At 39.8% G+C, this 23,290-nt stretch overlaps 1 protein-coding gene across 2 annotated transcripts in view; it reads left to right on the top strand.

Annotated features, from left to right (window-relative positions):
* The first annotated feature begins 1,518 nt into the window (after window positions 1–1,518).
* IBTK (inhibitor of Bruton tyrosine kinase) overlaps window positions 1,519–23,290 on the top strand; it is a 53,445-nt gene continuing 31,673 nt past the window's right edge. For both annotated transcript variants that reach the window (XM_038131765.1, XM_038131764.1), the window contains exons 1-9: window positions 1,519–1,734; window positions 9,331–9,998; window positions 13,308–13,404; window positions 13,756–13,880; window positions 14,723–14,833; window positions 16,019–16,189; window positions 17,278–17,395; window positions 19,144–19,324; window positions 20,545–20,668. In XM_038131765.1, the coding sequence (XP_037987693.1) occupies window positions 9,675–9,998; window positions 13,308–13,404; window positions 13,756–13,880; window positions 14,723–14,833; window positions 16,019–16,189; window positions 17,278–17,395; window positions 19,144–19,324; window positions 20,545–20,668 (1,251 nt within the window). In that variant the 5' untranslated portion in view covers window positions 1,519–1,734; window positions 9,331–9,674. The remainder of the gene's footprint in view (window positions 1,735–9,330; window positions 9,999–13,307; window positions 13,405–13,755; window positions 13,881–14,722; window positions 14,834–16,018; window positions 16,190–17,277; window positions 17,396–19,143; window positions 19,325–20,544; window positions 20,669–23,290) is intronic.

Genomic DNA, 23,290 nt, shown 5'->3' with positions numbered 1-23,290 from the left:
ATTCTGTCAAGGTTTTGTCTGACTTGGACTCTATCAGGTCCTATTCATGACTCTGTTATTTTCCCACTTTTCTGTTCCTTGCTGCAGTTTTCTATTCTTTACAGTAATATTTATTATGAGAGACCTGAGGGGCAGTACAGCTTCCAGATATTATCTTTTCCCTATGGAATCTTAGACATCATTCTACTTTAAGCCTCTTAATCTTTCCATCATGCTCTTTGCTGCTCCAAAGTTGGTCCAGGCTATTCACTAGAATTTGTTATTATGCAACAAAGCATTGCTTACAACTGACTTCAGCTGTATTTGGACCTCCTCATGTCCCCAGATGGTCATCTCTGTCCTTAGGCCAGCTGGCAGCAGACTTGGAGCATGGCCACCTCCGACCTTTATTTGTGACTGAAGCACTAAGAAACTATCACTGGGAAAATAATGCATAAATGAATTTCACGTAGCTTGCAGCTTTAGTTACAATGGTGAATGGCTGCTGGCAAACTAAATGTTTATACAGAGAAAATCAGAGAGCAAATTGTATAGTTCACATTAACTGAGTCAGATGGCACAGGTAAAAATGCTTGAGATACACCTAAATACAATTCATACTGAATCTTTCCCAAATTGAACTGCTACTAAAGAACAGGCATAGCTTTTTTTTCAACTGCTTTGCAGTTTTAAAGATAGCTGTGTTGTTTTATGGTCATAAAACATATAGGAACTCTGACCATTACATTACTGCTTTTTTTTTTAATTTATTTTTATTTTTTAAGGTATGTGTGTTTGTTTTACTCTGTATTTTACCTTGGGCACTGCTTGTCTTGGGTTCAGCTTCCTGCCCTTAAACAGTACACCCTAATCCTGTCCTAGGTTTAATTTGTAATCTGTGCCACCTATTGCATCATCCAAGACATCCACCAAAAAGAACTGAGCCCTCACGAGTGCCCCGCAGGAGTCCCGAGCGCAGGTGTGCAAATCCTTGTGCACACACCAGGTTTGCTTACGAGATTGCCCCGAGATGGTGTCAAAAGCCTCACAAAAATTCAAACTGCATCCGATACACTAGACCCCTTGCTCTGTCAGAGAGAGAAACTGCTGTGGTTTAACACCTTCTGAATGGGCACAGCCTCCTCGACGCTTTCTCCCCATTACTTTGAGGGGACCTATAGGCTGGGTATTTAACTATTCGCTTCTGAGCCCTCCAGGAGGGAGGCGTGACCTTACCAGAAACCCATCCCACCCTTCGCAGCATGACACCGTGCTTCTCCGGCCAAGACGGCCAGAAGGAGGCCCCTCAGCTCTCCCCCTTCCCGATCACTCCAGCCCGTTCCCTTGCCCCACACAAGGACCCGGCGGCCATGTTTCTTTAACCCCTGCCGTACCACGGCCTCCCCGCCCGCCCCCGGCCCCGCCCCCTCGTCCCCCTGACCCCGCCTGTCAGTCAATCCGGGCTCGGCCGCGAGGGGCGGGGCTGAGGCGGCAGCGGCAGCCAATCGGCGCGCGAGGTGCGGCGGCGCGGCGGCCAATCGGCGTTGCGCTTCTTCATGGGTGCGGCGGCCGCTGTCGGTGCGCCCCGCTGAGCTCCGCGGGCCCCGCCTGTCGCCGTCGCTGTCGCCGGCGGAGCTGTCGCGGTAGCAGCTGCGCCCTTAGCCTGGCCCTGCCCCGGAGTCACTGAGGATGAGCCCCCGCGCTGCCCAGCGCGCGTCCCGCCGTGCCCGCCCGAGTCCATTCATCTAGCGACTGGTGAGGGGCGGGCCGGTGCGTCCGGCGGGGGAGCCGCTCGGGGGACGGGTCCTGTCGGAGGGATCGGGACGGCGGCGGTGGGCGGCTGAAGGAACGGGGAGAGCTCCGGGCAAGGCAGCCAGGGAGGGTAAAGGATAGCCGGCCACGTAGAATGGGAGGGGACCGGCTTCGTGGCTCGGCCGCCTGTGTCAAAAAGTCTCTCGTCGCTCCTCGGCTACGTGGACGCGTGTAGTGGGAGTCAGAATGGCCCCTTGCTCCTCTGCCTGCCCCTGGCCTCTCTCTGGCTCCCTGAAGCATTTCAGACCTTCCCCCGCCCTGACACTGGCAGGAGCCTCTTGCCAGGTTTCTTTAGCTGTGGATTCAGGGAAAGCCTGGCGTGTTTCTCTCCTTCTTGGTGATACTTGTCTGTTTTTGGTAGCAGTTCACAGTGCTCCTGGGTTAGACCAGCACCGTAAGCACTGGAGAGCTGTGGACTCGTAGTTATCTTTAAAGGCGAAATACAACTCTTTTTTTTTTTTTTTATTTTGTTATGTGGTCACTGTAGTTGTCTGTCTTTGTGGCAGCTGGTCACAGTTTGTGGTTTACAAAAAACAGTAATCGCCTACCAACATCTGGTGTGGGTAGTCTACAATAAAACTGTACCAGAAGTTCACAGCAAATTAAATTCGTCACTTTTTCCCAAGATGGAAAAGTCCTTGATGGATTTATCAGACATAATTTGAAGTGGGGTGAAGTTCTAGTGCACACTTGTGGTTTGTTGTGTTTAACTTCCCTTCCCCTAACTTGACTTCCCTTCCCTTCCCTTATCTGTTTCAATAAAGCCTGAAGCAAGATCTTGATGGATTGTGGAAGTGACTAGGTGCACTCACTGTACTTCTGCCTGTAGCACTTTATTTTAATTTTGTTAAACAGTATGAAGTTATTAAGTCCTGGGTGTTTCTAGATAAGCGCAGCACAGTACTTCACAGTTTACTGTTTATGTACAATGATTCCCAAGGGATAGATGTGCTCTGACGCTTGTAGCTGAATTTAGCTACCAGTGGTACTTTGGTCTTTTTTTTGACAGATGTGTCAGCCTTTAATTGGCAGTGCTGCTTAGCTCAGCTAGGAGCAACTGAATTAGGGTTGTTGGATTGCTGAATGTCTCATTCTGATAAGGATTATGCTGCTGTTGTTGAAGGAGGAAGTTACATAAAATCTGGAGAGGGCCTCTAAAGGTCACTTGTGCTGGGGTGTACCTGTGCTGAGTGGTGGCACGCAGGCCCCATCCCAGAAAAAGAAGCAGCAGTGGCCCAAGGACACGGTGGGCATGGTGGAATGTGGTGTCTTTCAAAGCAAATTGGTTTTCCTTCGTAGCTTTGCTTCTGGGCAGGTCACATTTATTTATAACTTGAGCAGTTTGCTTGTTGTCTAGCTTGTTTTGAGAGCCTCACGTGCATTCGGTTTGTCATTTGAAAATCCTTCCTGACATATAATCTGAATCCTTTATGAAATTTGAATGAATGACTGCTTTGTCCACTGTCAGGAGTAAAAGGGACTGGAGTTTTGGTGTTTCTTCTTTGTGTAACAGACGCCTTATTCAAAGGGTGGTCTGCTGAAGCCACAGCTGAAGGAGAAAAGAGATCCAATTTGCTTGTACTCAGGGGTTGTTCCGTAAACATTCTGAATCCTAGTGGCTCTTTCCAAGTTTTTCTCTACTTACTTGCTTCTCTTAAAACTTGCTATCTGAACTAGAAGCAGGACTCTGATATTTTGTGCATTGAGGAGAGCAGAACCTTTGTTTTCTGTGTCTCAATGCTCCTATTATATAGTCAAGAAGAAGCTGCTTTTTTAAAGGTCTCTCTGTGGGAATTTCAGGCTGCTAAACCACTCTTATCTACTGCGTAGCTTGGATTTACCTGCTTTTCCTTGTACATTCAATCACTTTTCTCCCCATAAAATACATTGTGATTTCAAGGGGTTGGAAAGTGTAGAATTTTGCCCATTCTTCAACAGATGTACAGGGAATTTCTGAATTGGTTAAACTATCTGTGGATATGTAATCTGAGCAGGAATTAGTAGTCTAACTGTTCTTTAAAGGCTAGGACAATGTGCTGCCTGTTCCTGAAAGGTGTACTTGCTTTGTTTATCCAGGAATTCATCTGTGTTTCCTTGAGATCTTGCTTAATGCCGGTGCTAAGGCTGTTATATTACTACCTAGCTTCAATTTTCTGGTCACTTTTGTCAGATTCTAAACTGTTTCTTTAACATGTATTAGTGAAAGTTGCCTTTAGGTGAGAATATGGTCAACAGAAAGTCCTGGAAAAGTGGTAAGACGATAGCAAATTCCCATGGCTTTATTTCTGTAAGTCTTTTTTTATTAACTTACTAATCAAGTAGTCTGTGTAGTGAAGTTTGCTTAAGGTGCAAATATTTTAAGGATTTCTGTGCTGTTATGGTTACAGGTCTTTTGTGATGTTATGAAAGAAATGCGAATGGACCAACGTGGAGAAATGTCAGCATGCTTGTTTAAAAAACACCCCCCTTCCATTCCACACTGGAAATATTTAAGATACTGCAATACCCTTATAAGGATAGACTTAATCTTCCTGAAATGTGTGATGTTGCCAGTCTCACTTTACTTAGCGACTTATTTTCAAAAGGAAAAGAGAATTAATTTAGTACCTTCAGAAAAACCATATTATTTTTCCTTTTTTTTTTTTTAAGGAAGGGTGTTAGGCTTGACAAGGAAACATCTGTGCTTCTTTTATATGAAAAATAGAAACCATTACTTTGTTCTGTTTTAGGAGAGCCATATTAGGGGAGCTAGGTAATTTTTCACCATGTGCATTTCAGGTGTGACTGATATTTAGCAAAATTAGTAACACTGAAAAAATAAATTAATAAACTCTGACAAAAAACAGTGAATGGAATGAAGTTATGCCAATTTTAAGATCTTGAGAAATATGTTTTTAGTAAAGCAGCCCAAGGATGGGTTTCAGGGCCATGTGACTGGTTTGACAGTTGAGTTACTTTAGTGCAGTGCACATTGAAGATGCAAGCCCAGCAATCTGATTGGCACTGAGTTCTGAGTAGCTGAATCTCTTCGGTGTTCTCTTTCACTTTCATGTGAGACCATTGTTTGTATTAAATGAAAAAAGGCACAACAGCGGCTACCAGCCGCTGTCTTAGGTCCAGTATTCACATCCATGTTAGCCAGGATTTTGTAGCTCTAACACCTGAGTATAGGGCGTTCATCAGGAAGAATCGAAGGACCTCAGATGGCAGTTCTAGTATCAAATCAGACTGGATGCTAGAAACATACATTGACAGTGCCACCCATGATGTGAGGGATTGGTTGTTTTTTCCTTGTACCTCTGAACTGAGAGCACACAACCTCTATGGAAATGCTTTCTTGAAAAAGAGAAAATTGGGAATGCATTGATAGTGAATATGATACACAGAGAGAGGTTTCTGGAACTTCACAGTGGGAGGCTTCTGCCAACTCTGTTCACTTTTCCCAAAGGTTGAGATTTCATGTCTGCTCTTTGCAGGAAATGAAATCTATCACCATCATCTTTAGTCACTAAGGTATTTGTAGAATCTTTGTTCACTTCATACTCAGGAGAGGTGTGACACCTTTGATTTTTGTAGTGACTTCCTGAGAGAAACAGATTTTTGAGACAACCACAGTAGGTACAGAGCTGCTTTTTCAGCTGTAGGAGTTCTGCCTCCATAGGGTCAGATGATGCATCTGACACATTCCTTCGTGGAGGGTGTCTGACAGCTCTGGAGCAGTGGTGCTTTGCCTTCTCTGAGGGGGAGAGCTGAGTAAGACAGCCGTACCTACCCACTTGCAGGAGGCAAGATACCACAAACACTTTCTTGCTACTAAAGAATTGCTTCCAAATTGGTTCCAATCCTTTAAATTTTCTTGGGCTGTGAGCATGTATAATAAATAGCTCATGTCTCTGAGGGTTGGAAACCCACTTGCTGCTGAAATAAAATATCTTTGGGATACTTTGAACACTGCTCTATTTCCTTCATTTTTTGTGACTTTTTTCTATAATGTTAATTAGGAATCAGTTCTTAAAAATAATTTGAATTCCAGATAATGCCTACTCTATCATAAAAATGTTAAAAATATTATAGCCTTATTTAGCTTTTTATGTATTTTAATAGTTACAACATTAAGAAGACACTGGTATTGTAACATGGATGTGATTCATGCTGAGAAGCCCACAGAAATATCTGCAAATAAAAGTGGAGACACATAATCAAAATGGCACCATGTTCTAGATCATCTTAATTCAAAATTTAAAAAATGCTGGTGCTTCCTGTTTTGTGCTTGTTTTAGGTGCTCACTGTTCAGCTGGGACTCCGTATACTAAAAGTAAGCATTTCATGGTGGAAATGCTTTCACCCTGACCTGAACTTCAATTCACAATTTGAAAGTTTTAAGGTTTCTCTTAAGGACTTCCTTTGTGTAACAGTCAGGTCTGATGATCACCTATTTTCAGATTTTATTATAATGTGGCAGTTTTTGTTGCCAGTGTGACAGCCCTAAGTGAAAACTTGATCTACAGCCTTCTGTCTTGTGCTCAAGGTGTGTATATCAATATACTAATACAGTATTTAGTTTTGTAATGTTTACAGTAGAGAAAGGCTGGGTTGGAATGACTTATAAAGAAATAATTCAGCAGAGTCAGGTTTCACATAGCTGAAGTAAATGTCACTGTGATGGAGTTAGTGTATGATAGGCAGGCTTATATTTCTGTTTACTAGTAGACTTTTTATTCTTTTAATATTCGATTGGTTATTCACATTATTTTGGTGTTTGGTAGGCTGGAGCTCAGGTGCCTTCAATAAGTTTTTGTCTGACCTCTTTGTTCTTTTCTTATAATGGCACAAGTCTCAGGATTTGCTCTCTTCTGGATCATTTTCTCATGCAGTTCAGTGCCTTAGATAGGTGTGGATCTGCCCAAAGGAAGGTATGACACAGGGGGACAGCAGGACTGCTTTCTTGGGTGGTGGTGCCATTTCATACCAGTTTGACAGATTAGTCAACCTTATGTCTCCCTTGAGTGTTTTTTCTTAATATTCTTTATCTTTACCTTTATTTTCCTGTGTAGCAACAACAGTAATATTTAAACAATGAGCTATATTTAAGATGTGCTTTACAAGGCACATCTTAAATATATTTTATTTAAATAAAGGCACATTTTATTTAAAAATAAAATTTTTACTTCTTCCATAACATAATTCTATTGCCTAGTGTCATATTGGTGAAATGTGATTAATTTTTACCTGTTGATCTTGAAATGTTTGTGTTTTTTTGTAGATTTTGTGTTTTGGTTTGGTTTGTTGTTGTTTTTTTGGTTTTTTTTTGAGGGTGTTTTGTTTTTAATTATTAGTTTTAGAAGGGTGTTTGATTCACTGGCAGTCTGAGTGTGCTAATAGTTACTTATCACACTTCGATTCATTGGAGCAACAAATCAGGTTGTATTCTTGAAATCAGAGTTTTTTTCCAAACCTGTTACAATGATTTACTTCTCTTTATAATCTGAGGCTTGAGAAGGTCAGAGGACGAAAGTCCACACATATATATGATAAATTTCTTGTGTTACTGCAGAAGTTTGTATGTTGTTTGGAAAATGCCCTGTAGAGTGAACTGAAGCTTGCTGTGACAAATCTAAGCTGGACAGTTGTGGTCAGTTCTAGTCTTCTAAAGATTTTCTGGTGCTACCCCTGGTCAGGGATAAGGGACTAAATTGTAGTGAATAAAAAAGATTTTTTTTTTTCTTTTTCATTTGCCTGCTCTTTGAACTTGTTTTGAAGGTATACACTGAACAACTTCTGGTCCATAGATTCGCATTTTGAGTATTGCAACCCTTCTGAATGAGGTGGAAAAGTAATTGTTGGAGGCTTTGTTATGAGATACTTAAATGAATACTCTGAACTAGATTTTTTTTTTTTCTTGAAAGTTTAGATTCTATTGCTAATGTTTGCTCTAAGCTGATTGCTTGCAGCTTTATGGGAATCTTGATTCTTAAAACAAGAGGAGGACTGAGATTTCTCTTTTCCAAACAAAAATTTATTTTTCTGATATGTCTTTACAAATAAAGATATTAAGAAAATATGGTTATACATTTAGTGGCTGAAAAGCTATGGAAGCTAAGCTTAACATTTTGATGAGGTTGGAATTAAGGAGTAGGATGTGAACATTTATAATGACTGCTAAGCTGAGTAGAATGGGAGAGTTTTGTGTTATGTTGTTGTTTTTTTTTTTAATGTGTGTCTTTGTCTGATTCCAACCCCCCCCCCCCACCCCCCTAATTCCCCACTCTGAGGGTTTGTTAACATTTTTAGTTTTATTTTTTTAGCTTTCAGGATGGCATTGCTCAGCTTCTCTTGGAATAGTTTAATTGTGGGTAGAACAACTTTAAATTCTGAATACTGTTTCACTCAGTTTGAAACATATCTAGAAGACTGAAGTGTGATTTTTTTGGGGGTCTTAATAGTTCACACTTCATTAGTGATGTATGTTGTGATGCATGTAGTTCACTTTTTTTGTTTTCTGGGTTAGTTTGTGATTTTTGTACTGCAGTCGCAGATTTTGTGACACTTCTGACTATAACTGCAGACATTTCATAGGCTAGGGGAGTGCTTCTGTCAGGCCTCCTTTACTTTTGAGAAAAGGGATGCCAGAGAAAGATGTATGTGCTAAAGATAAGTATGCACAGCTAAGCGGAAGAGCTGTATGCCCCAGACTGTGAATATATTTTCATGAAGAAGAATTCTTATTTTTGCTTCCTTTTACTTCTTCTTTGTCCCTTACCCCTTCCAAGTTAGACCTATTTCCTTCTTGCCTGTTTCAGGAGCTTTGGACCTTATCCCTGCATGAATGCTAGGAGCCTGAATTCATGTCTTTTGTGCAAGCTGCTTTTATTTGCTTTGATGCCATCCTCTGTCCCACCTTTGTGAGCAGCTCTGGGAGTGGTGGAGAGGAGCCTTCCTATTGATTCTGCAGATTAGAATCAATAGGGACATGGGGCAGGGGACATGGATAGGTATTTAGGCCAGGGAAGAGAAAATGGGATATAATCATTTTATTGCAGCAGTTGTGAAGACTGGTGGTATCTCCTTTCTTCTACCATGTTACTAACAATGTCTCTGTTAGCCATGGTATACTCAACAGCTCAACAGCTGAGGGGATTTTTTGGTGGATGGCTTCCACACCTGCCCCCCAGTCTTTTAGCTCAGTTTTTGCTTTTTATCACAAACTAATGATCCAATTAGACACTAAACAGTCAGGATCCTGAGGATCCCCAGGGTGGGAAAGCAAACTTTTTTGGATCTAGTTTACTTTGTGGCCTAAACAACTTATGTCAAAGAAAGGTAGGAGGTGCCTTTGGAGGCTGGGGTGGGGAAGGGAGTACTGCTTTTTTAATCTGACTGAATGTCTGAGTATAAGCTCAGGTGGCATGGGGCAGGTCAGTCAGCCCTTCTCACATTGTCTTGTCCTGTACTTGCTAGTTTGATATGCAGTTAAGTCAGTACAGTTGCAGGGGTAAAGTGTTTTTGTTTACTAATCTGTTCTGGTTTGCTCTCTTTCAGGTCTCCCTTGCAATTATGGAGTTTTAGAAGAATAAGGTAGTGTGGAGGGGGAATCCCCCTCTGCACGCTAGAGGTAGTTCACTTTTGGAATTTTGTATGGACAAGATTATTTGTTATATAAGATGGTGAAATAAGACTTATAAAAGTATATATTTATAAATATTTATTTGGATCAAGTGCCAAACATAACAGTACATAGATTTCTAATGGCAGCTCAATAAACTTGGATTTACATCCTTGGAATTACAATTTTTCGAAGGCACTGTGTTGTGTACTGAATTGGAGTGCCTTGATACGCTTAAGGGTTGTTCCCCTTAAGGAGAAGAGCAGCTTTAGAACTGAAGATGAGTTCTTACATGCCGGAGTGCACTTCAAAGTGTCGATCTCTACAGCATGCTTTGGATGTTATTTCTGTAGTTACCAGAGGAAGTGAAGGCCAGATCAAGGCCTTTCTCTCTTCTTACTGCTACAATGCTGCAACTATCAAAGATGCCTTTGGTAGAAACGTTATACATCTTGCTTCGTCTTGTGGCAAAAAAGGTGTGCTGGACTGGTTGGCTGAGACCAAAGGAGTGGATCTCTTGGCAAAAGACAAAGAGTCTGGATGGACAGCTTTGCACAGAAGTATATTTTATGGATACATTGATTGTGTTTTGTCATTACTGAAGGTGAGTGATTTGCAACTGTAATTTTCCAACTGTAATTTTTCCTGTAATTTTAGAATTGTATTGCTTATGTAAAAGTGTGTTTTTAAACTTGACTGAAAGCCTCTTGAGGCTTGTCTTAATACTCTGTTCAGATTGCAGTGCCTTGATTTACTTGAAGGTTGCCTCTGTTCATACAGATGTCTGCCTTTGCCCATGCAGAAATCAGCACTGAGAAAGGATCCCTGATTAACTGTAGACTTCCTTGAAGGCTTGTTTGTGTAGATGATATCAGGCTCAGGATCTTAAAAATAGAGAGTGGTCAGACTAAAGGTACTCTGAAAATAGACCTGCAGTAATTGTATCAATTGGTGTTAGAGAACATAAAACAAAGGAAAATTAAATGGAGTTATAATTAGAAATCAATCTTACATTTAAAAGATAAACAATTCAAGATATGGAGTATTCTGTTAAGTGAATCTCCATTTCATTTGTATTTTAAACCAGGGATTTTGCTTAGTCCCCCTTACTCCTTTCTTACAACTGCTGTTTCTTCCCATCCAATTAGCAAGTTGTATATATTTTTAATTAATCTTCCTTCTGTTCCTCCTTTTGCAAGTACAGCAAAGAGAAGAGATGTTTGTTTGAGATGTTCAGAGTCTCTTTAACCATGTGAGAAAATGAAATATTTCTGGTTCAGGGTTGTTTAAAAACAAACCTTTTAAGGCAGTGAATGTTCTGTTTTGAATGCAGTCTTTTAAAATTACAGTGACTAGCTATTTGTAGCCATAACTGTCTGCTTTGTGTACAAGACTTTAAACAGAAAGATGGTGGATCTGGTAGGGTCTGTCTGATAACTGGTAAATATTTATTTCGTGTGCTGTCCCCTTACAGAGTGGGGAAGTTTTCATTAAACTTGAAAAAAGTAGATGTTTATACGAGCATTGTGCATATGATTCTGTTCTCTAGAAAACTGGAAACTGTGTATGTGACATATGAAAAAGTATTCAGTCCTCTAGTGCATGTGTGTATATCTGTATCTTTGATATTTGCTTACAGAAGGCCTGTACAGCTTTTCCCCAATGTCTTTTACTTTTCTGTCAGTTACATAAGTGAATGAGATTTTTTTTTGCTGGCCAGCTCTGCTGATACTCTTTTAAGAAGCAGAACAAAAGAGTTCATGGAGGGTGCTCTCTCTTCTAGTTCCTTAACTGAAGTCTGTCTGCTGTACTGTGTTGTAAAAAGGATGTGTTCTTAGGGTATTATGGCAACAACAGAAACTGATTATAGAACAGAATTATGAAATAGGTGAGATAGAAGGAGATCTCTGAAGATTGCCTCGTCTAGCCCCCATGCTCAGGCAAGGTCAGCAAGAGCAGATTGCCCAGGACTATGTCTGATTGGATTTTGAGCAGAGCCTCAGATATCTCTGTTCCAATGTTTTACAATCAGTGCAGTAAAAATGTGTTTTAGATTTAAACAGGATTTCTTATATGTTAGTTTGTGCCCATTGCCACTATTTCTGTCACTGGATATCACTGTCATCCCTACCTCTCGCCTCCAATTAGGTATTTATTATGTACGATAAGGCATGCTGTCCCCCTCCCCCATCCCAAACCTTCTCAAAGCTAAGCATCCCAGCTCTCTCAGCTTCTCTTTCAATGTCAGATGCCCCAGTCATTATCTTCATGGTCTTTCGCTGAGCTTGCTCCTGTATGTCCTTATCTGTCTGGGAGTCCAGACCTGAAGCCAGCACTCCAGCTGTGGCTTGCCAGTGCTGAGTAATGCTTGCTGGCAACATTCCCACCTGCAGCCCTGGATGCTTTCACCATTCTTAACTCTGAGCTTGCCGGCTTGTGGTCATCTGGTGGTCTACAAGAGTCCCTAAGTCCTTTTCTACTAAGGTGGTTTCTAGTCATTCAGCCTCCAGCTGTACCAGTTCACCAAGTTGTTCCTCCCCAGGGCCAGGATTTGCATTTCCCTTTGTTGAACTTTATGTGGTTCCTCTCAGCCTGTTGCTCTAGCTTGTCAAAGTCCCTTTGAATGTCAGCACAACCCTCTGACTTATCAGCCACTCCTCCTGGTCTCCTGTCATCACCTTTGCTGAGGGAGCAGCACTCCAGCCTATCATCCAGGTTGTTAGTCAAGATGTTAAACAGTACTAGCTCCAGAATCAACCCCTGGGTTCCTAAACTAGTGTGGATGACAGACTTCTGCTGTGGGCTGGAGGTGTTCTTGGCTTATTCTCAGACTGTATCTAATGACAAGATTTACCACTCATAATTGGAGTTTGTTTTCACAAATTCTGACCATGTGAATATCCCTGCAACCTCTGTCTGCTTGAGAATATTTTAAACAACTTCCGTTAATAAAGAATACCCAGCTGTCTGTTAAGTCATAAAAATAGGTCAGTCTTTTGTGTTATATGGTGAATTAATCCCAGCCCTGTTGCACTAGGGTCATCTTTATAATTTGGAGAACATATGCTGTTGTTCTTCTGGGGAATGTTTTTCCAAATAAAGTTGTATTTCATGTGTACCTCTTAAGTGTGAGGTTTTCTAAGGTATCTTTTGTATTAGCCATGACCTCAGGTACACAGGTACAGCTGAGTTGGCCATTAGGTTCTGTTTGAGGACATCTGGAGTTTTTCCCTTTTGGGAAGTGATTGATGGCACTTGACTTCGTTCCTAAGATCAATGCTGCTGTAGCAGCACTCTTTTGTATTGAGAAAATGGTATTTACAGAGATTGTCTGTGTCTCTCTAAGTTCTGAAAGAATGACCTATACATGCTTTGTGCCCCTGAAACTTCCCTAATGCTCTCTTTCCTGTCTGTTTGTGTCCTCTTGCCTTTTCTCAGCAACTGTGAAACTCTGTTCCTTGCTTGTTTTTAAAGTAATAGTAGGTTGTTTTTTTTTTTATTTTGTCACTTGTCTAGCTCGTCAAAACAGATTCTGTAGAATGCCAGTTTAAGAAAATGCGTTGTTTGAAGCTGGTAAATTAATTTTCGGTGAATATTTGCCATTCCTAGATGTCAGTGCTTTATCTTCACATCTGTTCCCTTTGTGTTTTGCTGGTTACAGTTTATTACTGTAGTCAGTGTTGAGACAATAAAATCCATTTTAATATAGCAACAAGATGTATACATGGCAGAACAGATTTACAATGTTGTTAGTTTATTTTAGATTTGCTTACAGTTTACTTGAATCTGAAGATTTTCTTTTATCAGTATTAAACTTCAGTTAAAGATATGTTTTGCCCCTTAAAGGTTTACCTGGTTCACATCAAGTTGTGCAGTTAAAATTAACTTCAGTTCTTCTCCTCTCCTCTTTCAGCACGGTGTTAGTCTGTATGTTCAGGATAAAGAAGGCTTATCAGCCCTGGATCTTGTGATGAAAGATAGGCCTATCCATGTGGTGTTCAAGAAAACTGGTAAGAAATAAAATAGTCAATTTGTATTTTGCAATGAGATCTGTTTCAACCATGTATTAATGTATGTACCAGTGTATGCAATATTTTCTGGTTTTGATTGGGAGTTCATGAATTGTGAGATGCCTGATGCTAGTGTTGATCATCTGTACAATATTATTAGAATATTTTGTCGTGTCTTACTTTTGTCGTGGTATCTTACTTATAATATTAAATGTTTTTAAAGTTCAGTTTTAGGAAATTCAAAAATGTCCTCTTGAATTTTAGATAGAAATAGCAGTTGTTGTTTTTTGAAGTCAATGTGCACAATACTGATAAATTTGCAAGCTTCAGAGAGGATCTTTTTCATTACAGATCCCACTGAAGTCTACACCTGGGGAAACAATATAAATTTTACTTTGGGTCATGGTGGTCAGCAGGGTAGACATCATCCTGAATTGGTGGACCTTTTTCCTCGGAATGGCGTGTATATTAAACAGGTATTCCTAATGCATTACATAGGCACGTTTTGTGGTGAGGGGTGTGTAAGGGGGAAAAAGTAACCAAGGAGTTATCAAGTGTTGAAGATTTCCATGGAGAAACAGTTCTTGGAGCTTTCCTGTTTCTGCCCACCTCCTTACCTCCCTGCACCCCCAATCACCATTACTGAAATTGTGATTCTCTGTTTTGTGGGGAGAACAGGGATTTTTTATACAATATACTTTGGATATATGGCTTGTATATCATTAAATACATTCAGAAGCCTGATAATTCTGTAACTGTTTTGAGCTGCTGACTTCCTGTGTGACTCCAGTCACATTTTGACTGAAGTAGAATAATGAATGTGCTTGGTACATGTTGAATTAAAATTCATCTCGTATTCAAAGCAGTATATGCTGTTAAGCACACGTCTCTAATAACTTCTTGTGACTTCAGTATGAGAATATTTGAAAGTTTAAAGTACAACTTGAGCAAACATTCAGGGCAGACAATCTGTGCTGCAGTCTTAACATGTTTTCTTTGGCATTTCTGAGGCAGCATCATGGACCTTAGAACTCAGTCTTTTGAGTTTCTGTTAGCCTATGGGGCCATGCTTGATCTTATTTTAATAAACTGAAACTGTTGATCTCTTCAAGTAGCTTAAGGCAGTACATAATATGTTTAAAGCAAGTATTTTATGTGTCCTATGATTTAATACCACTATCTTACTTGTATTTTCATTACTATATCTTAAAAGCAGAAGTTCTTCACAAAATACTTATGGCAGGTGTTTTCAGATAATCCAGAAAAATTAATCTGTCCTATGTTGTCTCTTCCCATCCACTTTTTGCTCTTTTTTCAGGTGGTACTCTGCAAATTCCACTCTGTGTTCCTTTCCCACAAAGGCCAAGTGTATACATGTGGACATGGACAAGGAGGGCGCTTGGGTCATGGTGATGAGCAAACATGCTTGGTATGCTGTCTTGTATTACTTCTTGTAGTCTAGTATGATGTTTCTTTTATTTCTAGCAGCAAGTCTAAAAAGGGAATTAGAGTTTCTGACAGTGTACTTTCAAAATGAGTTTGCCATTAGTTTTAAATCAAACACCTTGCTTCCCACCAAGTAACAGAAAAAGTTCTCCAGTGCTAATAGTGAGGTGGCAGAGAGTAGGAGAATGTACCTTTAATTATAGTTTAACTTCAGATAGCTAGATGCTGTGGTCAGACTTGTGTTATGGCTGAGTTGATTTAAAGGCCAGCTGATGCTAGATAAGTGGAAGCAAATGTTTTTTGGCTGGGTTTTTTTTTGGCAGAGAAACAGCAGTACAGTGCTGGGAAGCTGTAGTGGCAGGAAGAGGGATGGTAGATGCTTTTTACTAGACTTATGCAACTTAAGTGAAAGGTCATTTTCATTTGAATAGTACATTGTTGCAATGCACAAAACTAAAATTTGAGAAGACTAAGATAAGATGACAATACTATTCTTAGAATTAAGCATCTTATCCTACCTCACAGTGTGCATTTATCTTGCAGCACAGTAATTTTTAAAAATTTCTAATATTGAGTATCTGGTAAAACTTGATATTCTGTTGCTGAATGCTGTAGTGGAGACTGGAGCTCAAATTTTCTTACTTTTTTTAAAGAAAGTAATTCTGTTAAATTAGGATTTTTTTTTCAAATTGCTTTTCAAAATTGTGATATTACGTGGTTGAATAAAGGAGAAGTCATGTTAGAGTGTGTGAAGACTCAAAGATACAGAACCGCTTCCTTATTCTGTGAAATTTTGTTAGGATTATCTTGTGTCGGAGGGAGATTGCTTTAGTGTTCGTGGTACTAAAAATACCATGTGATAGTTAATATTTGTTCAGCTGTCCTGAAGATGTAGTTTCCAATCTAATTTCAGAACAGGTGGTTTAAAATTCATCTCCCGTGATAGAAAAGGACATTTCCCTGATAGCATTTAAAATGAAAGTAATTCATCTTTCTGCACTGGATGTGGTTCTTATGTTAATGAGTGTGTTGTGTGTTCAAATGCATTTAATCTTTATTTCTGTATTTGGTTATGGCTTTCTGTTGGTGTAACTTTAGTTTCATAATGACCATTGGTTAATAACAACACAGTATGCTTTTATATCAACTTTTTTTTTTCCTGATTCAGGTTCCAAGACTTGTGGAAGGCTTAACTGGTCATCAGTGCTCCCAGATAGCTGCAGCTAAGGATCATACTGTTGTTCTAACAGAAGATGGATATGTTTTCACATTTGGTTTGAATACTTTCCATCAATTGGGTATTCTTCCTCCTCCTTCTAATTGCAGTGTTCCAAGACAGGTAAAAATAGCATCAGTCAAAGCTTAATTGTTTGGTGTTGCTGTTTTGGTTTTTCTTAACAGAAAGTAAAATGTGAAGATTATAAAAATAACCCCTAAACTTTTTCAGAACAGCAAATTGAGATAAATCTTGATTCTGTGTTATCAGACATCTCAGATCATAACTGTGTTCTGATAAATGTCTTAGTTTGTAACTTGAACAACACCAAAATTTGTAGTGTGAAGTATACACAAGGTACAGCTGCCAAAACCCTTTTCTTCCATCTTCCCCAAATTGTTTTGTCGCTGAAGTATTAATAGGTATGTATCACTTAAGAATTATGCTCTTACCTCCTTTTGAATCATTGGATGATGGCTCTCAGGGTTTGATCATTACATCCTTTGCTGGAAGTGCTTTGGGAAGAATAGTGCCAGGAAAGAGGGGGTATGGGCATCAGCAGCTTAACTATATTTCTATGCCTAGTGTCTAAATTATTTTTTTTCCTTGTAAGTAAAGGAGCTTTAACCTCATCTGAAGTAGAGCAACATGGCACTATTAGTGTTGTGAAAGTAAAAAAACAATGATTGGCCAAAATGCAACAGGATAGTGTATTGGGGTACCATATGTTCTTCAGTAGTGTAATGACAGCTCTATATCCACAGTATTTGCTATGATTTTATCATCTTAATGTGGAAAATTTCAGTTAAATGTGAAGTGTGGAATTAGTAGTGTGGTGTTCTGCAGTGTGTTTAGGCCATTAGGACTTGCAAGTTTAAAGTTCTAGCTGACATTTGCAGCACCTGAGTCTTCTGTGGCTGTGCTATACATGTCCTGTTCAGTCTTGTTCAACATCTTTATATATGAAGACAGCCTGAGGAGGCTGGATTCCAGTTCTGATTAGATATTACAAAAAGTTTAGTTCTTTTTGTCATTAGTGCAGTAGTACCACACTTGACAAACTTTTGAAATAACCTGACTTATTAGATTGTATGTGGATTGATATTAGTGCTTTGTTCTTGATGACTTAAGGAGTTGTTGTCAGAAGTTTGTACATGTGAAATTCACCTGTTGCTGCTTAATATTAAGATGTACTTTGGATTTGTGCTTAGGTTCAGGCAAAAAACCTGAAAGGTAGAATGGTGATTGGAGTGGCTGCAGGCAGATTCCATACTGTGCTATGGACTAAGGAAGCAGTGTATACCATGGGGCTGAATGGCGGCCAACTAGGTAAGGTAGAAGCATTCTGAAAGTAAAACCCAGCCATTGAAAGATGTTGTTTATGCTTAACCTGTTATCTGCTTCTGAGAACAGAAGCTTGGGTGAAGCTTTTTTCTCTCTCTCTCTTGTTTTTTTTTTTAACCAATCTCATGACATCATCCCTTCACACTTCTTTCAAAGAATATTTTTCATTCCTACCAGTTACTTTCACATGTTGAGATGACAGGAGCTTGTCAGATTTAGCTCTCCTTTGAACTCTTTTTAACTTTTACCTTCCATGTATCTTGTATGGTCCTGCTACTGGAGATTTTGAGGAAATGGAATGTTGCTGTGTTGGAAATTACTCCAAAGCAAGCTTGTCTCCTTCCAGCAATCTGGCTGGCACTGCCTTTAATAAATTATAAACTAGCCTTCAGGTCTCCTGCCTATGTCCTTCTTTCATCAAGCACTGTAAACATGCTACTGATAACTTTTTCCATGCTAACTTTTTAAAGTGAAATACTTGTCTATATTTAGATTTTTTTCAGCAATAGCATTACCAGAATCTTTAGTTAACTTTGTCTTATTCTGAAGTCAAGAAAGAAACTTTTAAAAATATATTACCAACCAGTGAACTTGATTTTTTGTATGAATGGGGCTTTTTAATTGCTTTTATCTTTTTAAATAAACAGGTATTGCTATATTGATTTGGATTTGCATTTTTGCAGTTTTGGGTCTATGGGCAAACTAAACTATTAGCTATCTCTGGTACTTAATCTGCATCAGCTCTGGCCTCACTGGTAGTTTCGTGTTTCTATGTTAAGGTGTCAAAGGTATGTGAAAAAACTTGTCTTTGTCAGAGAAATACCTTACTAATGAGTATCTTCTTCTTTGTTTTTGCCTTTTTTTTATAAGCACCCATCATATAAGCTTTTTTTATGGTTGTTTATGTTGTTGGGATTATTCTGGCTAGCATGTGGCCCAGTGCAGTACCATAGAGAGACAGTAATTGAATCTTGAGTGATATTGTCTGTGTCAGCTGGGCACCATGGTAGACCTGTGATGGTAAACCTTGCCCCCATAAGATGTGTGAGCATAGCCCTTCACTGTCCTGTGGTAGGGTTGCTGTGGAGGCAGCTCTGCTGCTTGTTTCTTGGTATCTGTACCCTGCTCTGCTCTGTGGTGCAGGCATAAGTGCCCTGCACACAAAACAGGATTATGCCTTGTATGAGATTCCTGATGTAAGGTTTCTTGTTGCAACAGAGCAGTAATGACCTGTTTTTATTTTATTTTTTTAATGTTTTCAGAGATCTTGCATTACAGCTCCAGCCTTTTCGGTTTCATGTAACTGCTGCCTTCCTGCTTACCTGCAGTTGCAGTAATTTTTTTGACAAGCTTATTTTTTGTATTTCAGTGTCCGAAATAATCTGTAGTTTATGCCAGTGTTATGGTATTTCTACTGTCATGAATTTTCGTTTGATGAAATAAATACTCTTTTTCTGGGAATCAAAGCAGTACCACCGCATTGAATAGCTTCCCTATTGAATATGCCTTACTTCATTTTTATGTATCAGGTCTTGGTTTTCAGGTGTTTGTAGTGAACTAACAAGTAGGTGTGGTGGGTATCACCTGTCTAAATATTTTGAAGACAAATTATCCAACTACCTAAAAAAATCTTCAGGAATTTAAAAGTTCTTCAAAGTAGTGTCATAAAGTATCCTTTAAGTGCATAATGTGTGGAATGACAAATAATTTTTTGAGTGTATTGTATTTTCTAGGTTATCTGCTGGATCCTAATGGAGAAAAATGTGTAACTTCACCTCGCCAAGTCTCTGCTCTACACCATAAAGACATCTCTGTTTCCCTGGTCTCTGCAAGTGATGGCGCTACAGTATGTGTTTCTGAAAGAGGAGATATTTATTTACTTGCAGACTATCAGTGCAAAAAGATAGCTTCCAAGTATGTGTTACTTTTCTAATTTGTCATGAAGAACAATAGGGGAAGATTTCACTGTAGTTGTATACTTGCAAGCTGTTTTAAAGATTTTTGTTTGTAAAGTACAGAAAATACAGTGGTGCCCTGTGTTTTCCCCATTTGTAGTTCTTTCATATGAACTAGGACTATCATTTTTGGTTTTCGTCATTTTTTGGGTTTTTTATTTTACAGGAGGCTAAGGTGCCACTTGATGTTTACCAAAGATATTTTAAAAAACACATTAGGAGGAAATATTTTGTGCCATAAGTTTAAAAACATTGAAACTGATTTTTTTTTTTCTTCTGTTACCTTGAATTTGTCTAAGTGCATCTTGGTAGAGACATTGAAGATATGCTATTCTGTTTATTTATGTTGTTATGATTTTGAATCAGTTATTTTGGGCCTGAATTTGCTAATTAATGTGTAGATACAGAATATTATAAAGAGTAATTTAGGTTACAAGGAGGATATCGTAAAATCATGTGGTCCATATGCTAAAACCAGGATGTAAAACCTGTTGAAGAAGCTAGATTCTTGACTCATGAATTTAGGAAAATATTTAATCCTGTTATCTTTTACTTCGTTTGCAATGGCAGATTAGAATAGACTTTTTTAGATTTGATTTTGCCCACATAACTCCCCCCTAGTTTTTCAAATTCTAACAGTATTTATTGGTATATTATAGCTTAATGATTACCTTATACTTAATTTCTACATGGCTGTAAGTGAAGGTGTTGACACTTGTAGAATCTTAATGCCGTGTCTTCTGCTCTTATGCTAAGCAATTGAGAAAAGATAATGACTATGATTTTGATCAGCTAATAACCAAGACCTAACAAACCCCTGAGAAATGACCTGCTGGGATAGGATAGATGTTTTAATACAAACAGCTGAATAAATTTTTGTTAATGATGAAATCAAAGCTACATCATCTACTGATTGTCAGCCATAGAATTTTTTGAAAAACTTACAGAAATACAATGTGATATACTTAAACAAAAGTTACAGTCTGCTGTAATATTAGCAACTATGTTAATAGTACCAGTAGGATGAAACTAAATAATTTTTCAGTGTCATTGCCTCAACTTTACTTTTTTACTGCTTGTGTAAACGAAAAAGGTAACTGTCGAAAAAGGTAACTGTCGTAGAACCAACATTAAGTACACAATAGGGAGATACTAATCTAACTTTTTGTGTTCTTTCAGACAGCTGAACCTTAAAAAAGTTCTTGTCAGTGGGGGATATTTGGAATATAAAGTAGATACCCAGCATCTTAAAGAAAATGGGGGTCAAAAGACTTGCATTCTGGCCCTTGATGAAGCTGGAAGGGTAAGTTGTCATAATTATAATTATATAGCAGGCTGCATAGTGATTAATCAAACTTTAAAAGTAAGACAGGACAAAATCATGCATAGAAAATAATGAATTTCACAGAATCAAAGAATTTGCTGAGTTGGAAGGGACCCACAAGGATCACCAGGTCTAGCTCCTGGCCCTAAACAGAACCATCCCCAAGAGTCACACCAGGTGCCTGAGAGCATTGTCCAAATGCTTCTTGAACTCTGTCACAGTTGGTGCTGTGACCCCTTCCCTGGGGAGCCTGTTCCAGTGCCCAACCACCCTCTGGGTGAAGAATCTTTTTTCAGTTAAGCTGCCCTGACACAACTTCAGGCCATTCCCTCAGGTCCTGTCACTGGTCATCACAGAGAAGAGATCAGTGCCTGCCCTTTCTTGTCCCCCCACGAGGAAGTTGTAACTGCAGTGAGGTCTCCCCTCAGTCTCCTCCAGGCTGAACAGACCCAGCACCCTCAGCTGCTCCTCACACAGCTTCCTCTCAAGGCCCTTCACCATCTTTGTTGCCCTCCTTTGGACACTCTGGAATAGTTTAATGTCTTCTTACATTGTGGTGCCCAAAACTGCCCCCAGCACTCGAGGTGAGGCTGCCCCAGTGCAGAGCAGAGCAGGACAATCCCCTCCCTTGCCCAGCTGGTGATGCTGTGCCTGATGCCCCCCAGGACAGGGTTGGCCATCCTGGCTGCCAGGTCACTGCTGTTTCATATCCAACGTGCCATTGAACAGGACTCCAGGTGCTGCTTTCCAGCATCTCATTACCCAGTCTATCCATACATCCAGGGTTGGCCTGTTCCAGGTGTAGTATCCAGCACTTTCCCTTGTTGAACTCCATGTGGTTGGTGGTTGCCCAGCCTTCCATTTGTCAAGGTCTCTGCAGTGCCTCCCTGCACTGGAGGAAGTCAGCAGCTCCTCCCAGTTTTGTATCATCTGTGAACTTGCTCGGTATCTCTTCCAGTCCTATCTCCAAGTCATTTATGAAGATGTTGAGGAGAACAGGGCTGAGGAGCACTGTGGAACAACCCCAGTAAATGACAGGTCACCAGTCTGATGTCACCCCAATCTATATCACCCTCTGTGTCCAGCTTGTGGACCAGTTGCTCACCCATCCCATGATGTGTTTATCCAGCTGTATGCTGGACATTTTGTCCAGAAGGATCCTGTGAGAAACAGTATCAAATGCTGTGCTGAAATCCAAACAAATTGCATCAACTGGCTTCCCTTGGTCAGCTAGGTGGGTTACCTTGTCATCAAAGGAAACAGGTTTGATAAGCAGGACTTTCCCCTCATGAAGCTGTGGCCAATGACTGTGCTGTCACTGGGAGGTGTTTTTCAACACCTCCCAGAATAATCTTCTTCACAACTTTACCAGGCACTGAAGTTAGACTGACAGGACTGTTCTCTTTTCTCTGAAGTTAGACTGACAGGGGTTCTCTTTTCTTGTCCTTCTTGAAAACTGGGACAATGTTAATCAGTAGCTGGGACCTCTCTGGATTTCCAGGACTGCTCAAAAATCATGAAGGGAGGCTTTGGGATGACATCAGCCAGCTCTTTGAGGATTCTCAGATGATTCCCACCAGGCCCCATAGCTTTGTAGGGATCCATTTGGAGCAGCAGATCAGAGTTGACTGGGAGTGGATCATTCTCAAAGTCATGGATCTCCAGCTTGGGGCACTGAGACCCCGTTTTTGAAGACAGAGGCAAAGAATGTGTTAAACACCTGTGCTTTTTCTGTGTCCCCCTTTGTGAGGTGACCATCCTCACCCCATAATGGGCTGATGATAACTCTTACACTGCCTATTGCCATTAATACATTTGAAAAAGCTCCTTTTATTGTTCCCCAGTCAATTTGTTTCTGTAGAGCTGCTGGTGATTTTTTTTATATTAAGGCCATGGGAGGATTACAAAAGTATTGTACAGTAGTTTATTTTTAAATCTGTGGACTTTTAATGGCTTTTCAGTGAAGGTGTAAACTTTGTTTTTACATATACATTAGTGATTATATAGTGTACATGGTTTAGGTTCTTTTTGTTGGTGGTTTGTTTTTTTTTTTCTTTTCCCCTCTATTCATCCCACTTATGCCAGGCACCTTTACACCTTTCAAAGTAGTCGCTGGACTTGAAGTTTTAGAGCCTTGGCTGAAACATGGCTTTTGGTGGATAAAACGTCTGTTTTATTGTCAAAAAGTTGCACCTAAACCTGATGAATCGTTTAGTATTTAAGTGTGGTTGCTTTTTTGTGTTAGAATTGGCATGCCATGGTGAATATGTTTTTTTTCCCTTGCTCTTTTTTTAAGTGCGGGTTTACAGGACCCTACTAAATACCTTTTTTCGATCTACTCACTGAGATCTCAACCTTCACTGCCATCTAGTGGTGTTTACAAAGAAGCTTTTCCTGCTGAAATGCGTTCTTAAAGTGTGTTGAAAAAGGTGCTTGTATATCAAAATACAGAGCAATGTGGTTATTTCCTTTTCTTTCCTTGTATTTGGCTGAATTATGTTTTGATATGGTCTTATGAGATTATGACTAGTACACATGTTGGGGTCTTGCTGTGCATGCAGTGCTTCATATTCCTAAGGGTTTTGAAGTTTGTGTTTGGTC

Source organism: Motacilla alba, chromosome 3 (genome assembly GCF_015832195.1).
Source record: "Motacilla alba alba isolate MOTALB_02 chromosome 3, Motacilla_alba_V1.0_pri, whole genome shotgun sequence".
Classification (NCBI taxonomy): domain Eukaryota; kingdom Metazoa; phylum Chordata; class Aves; order Passeriformes; family Motacillidae; genus Motacilla; species Motacilla alba.
Note: the sequence above shows the minus strand (reverse complement) of the source record. Positions and strands in the feature narration are given on the sequence as shown.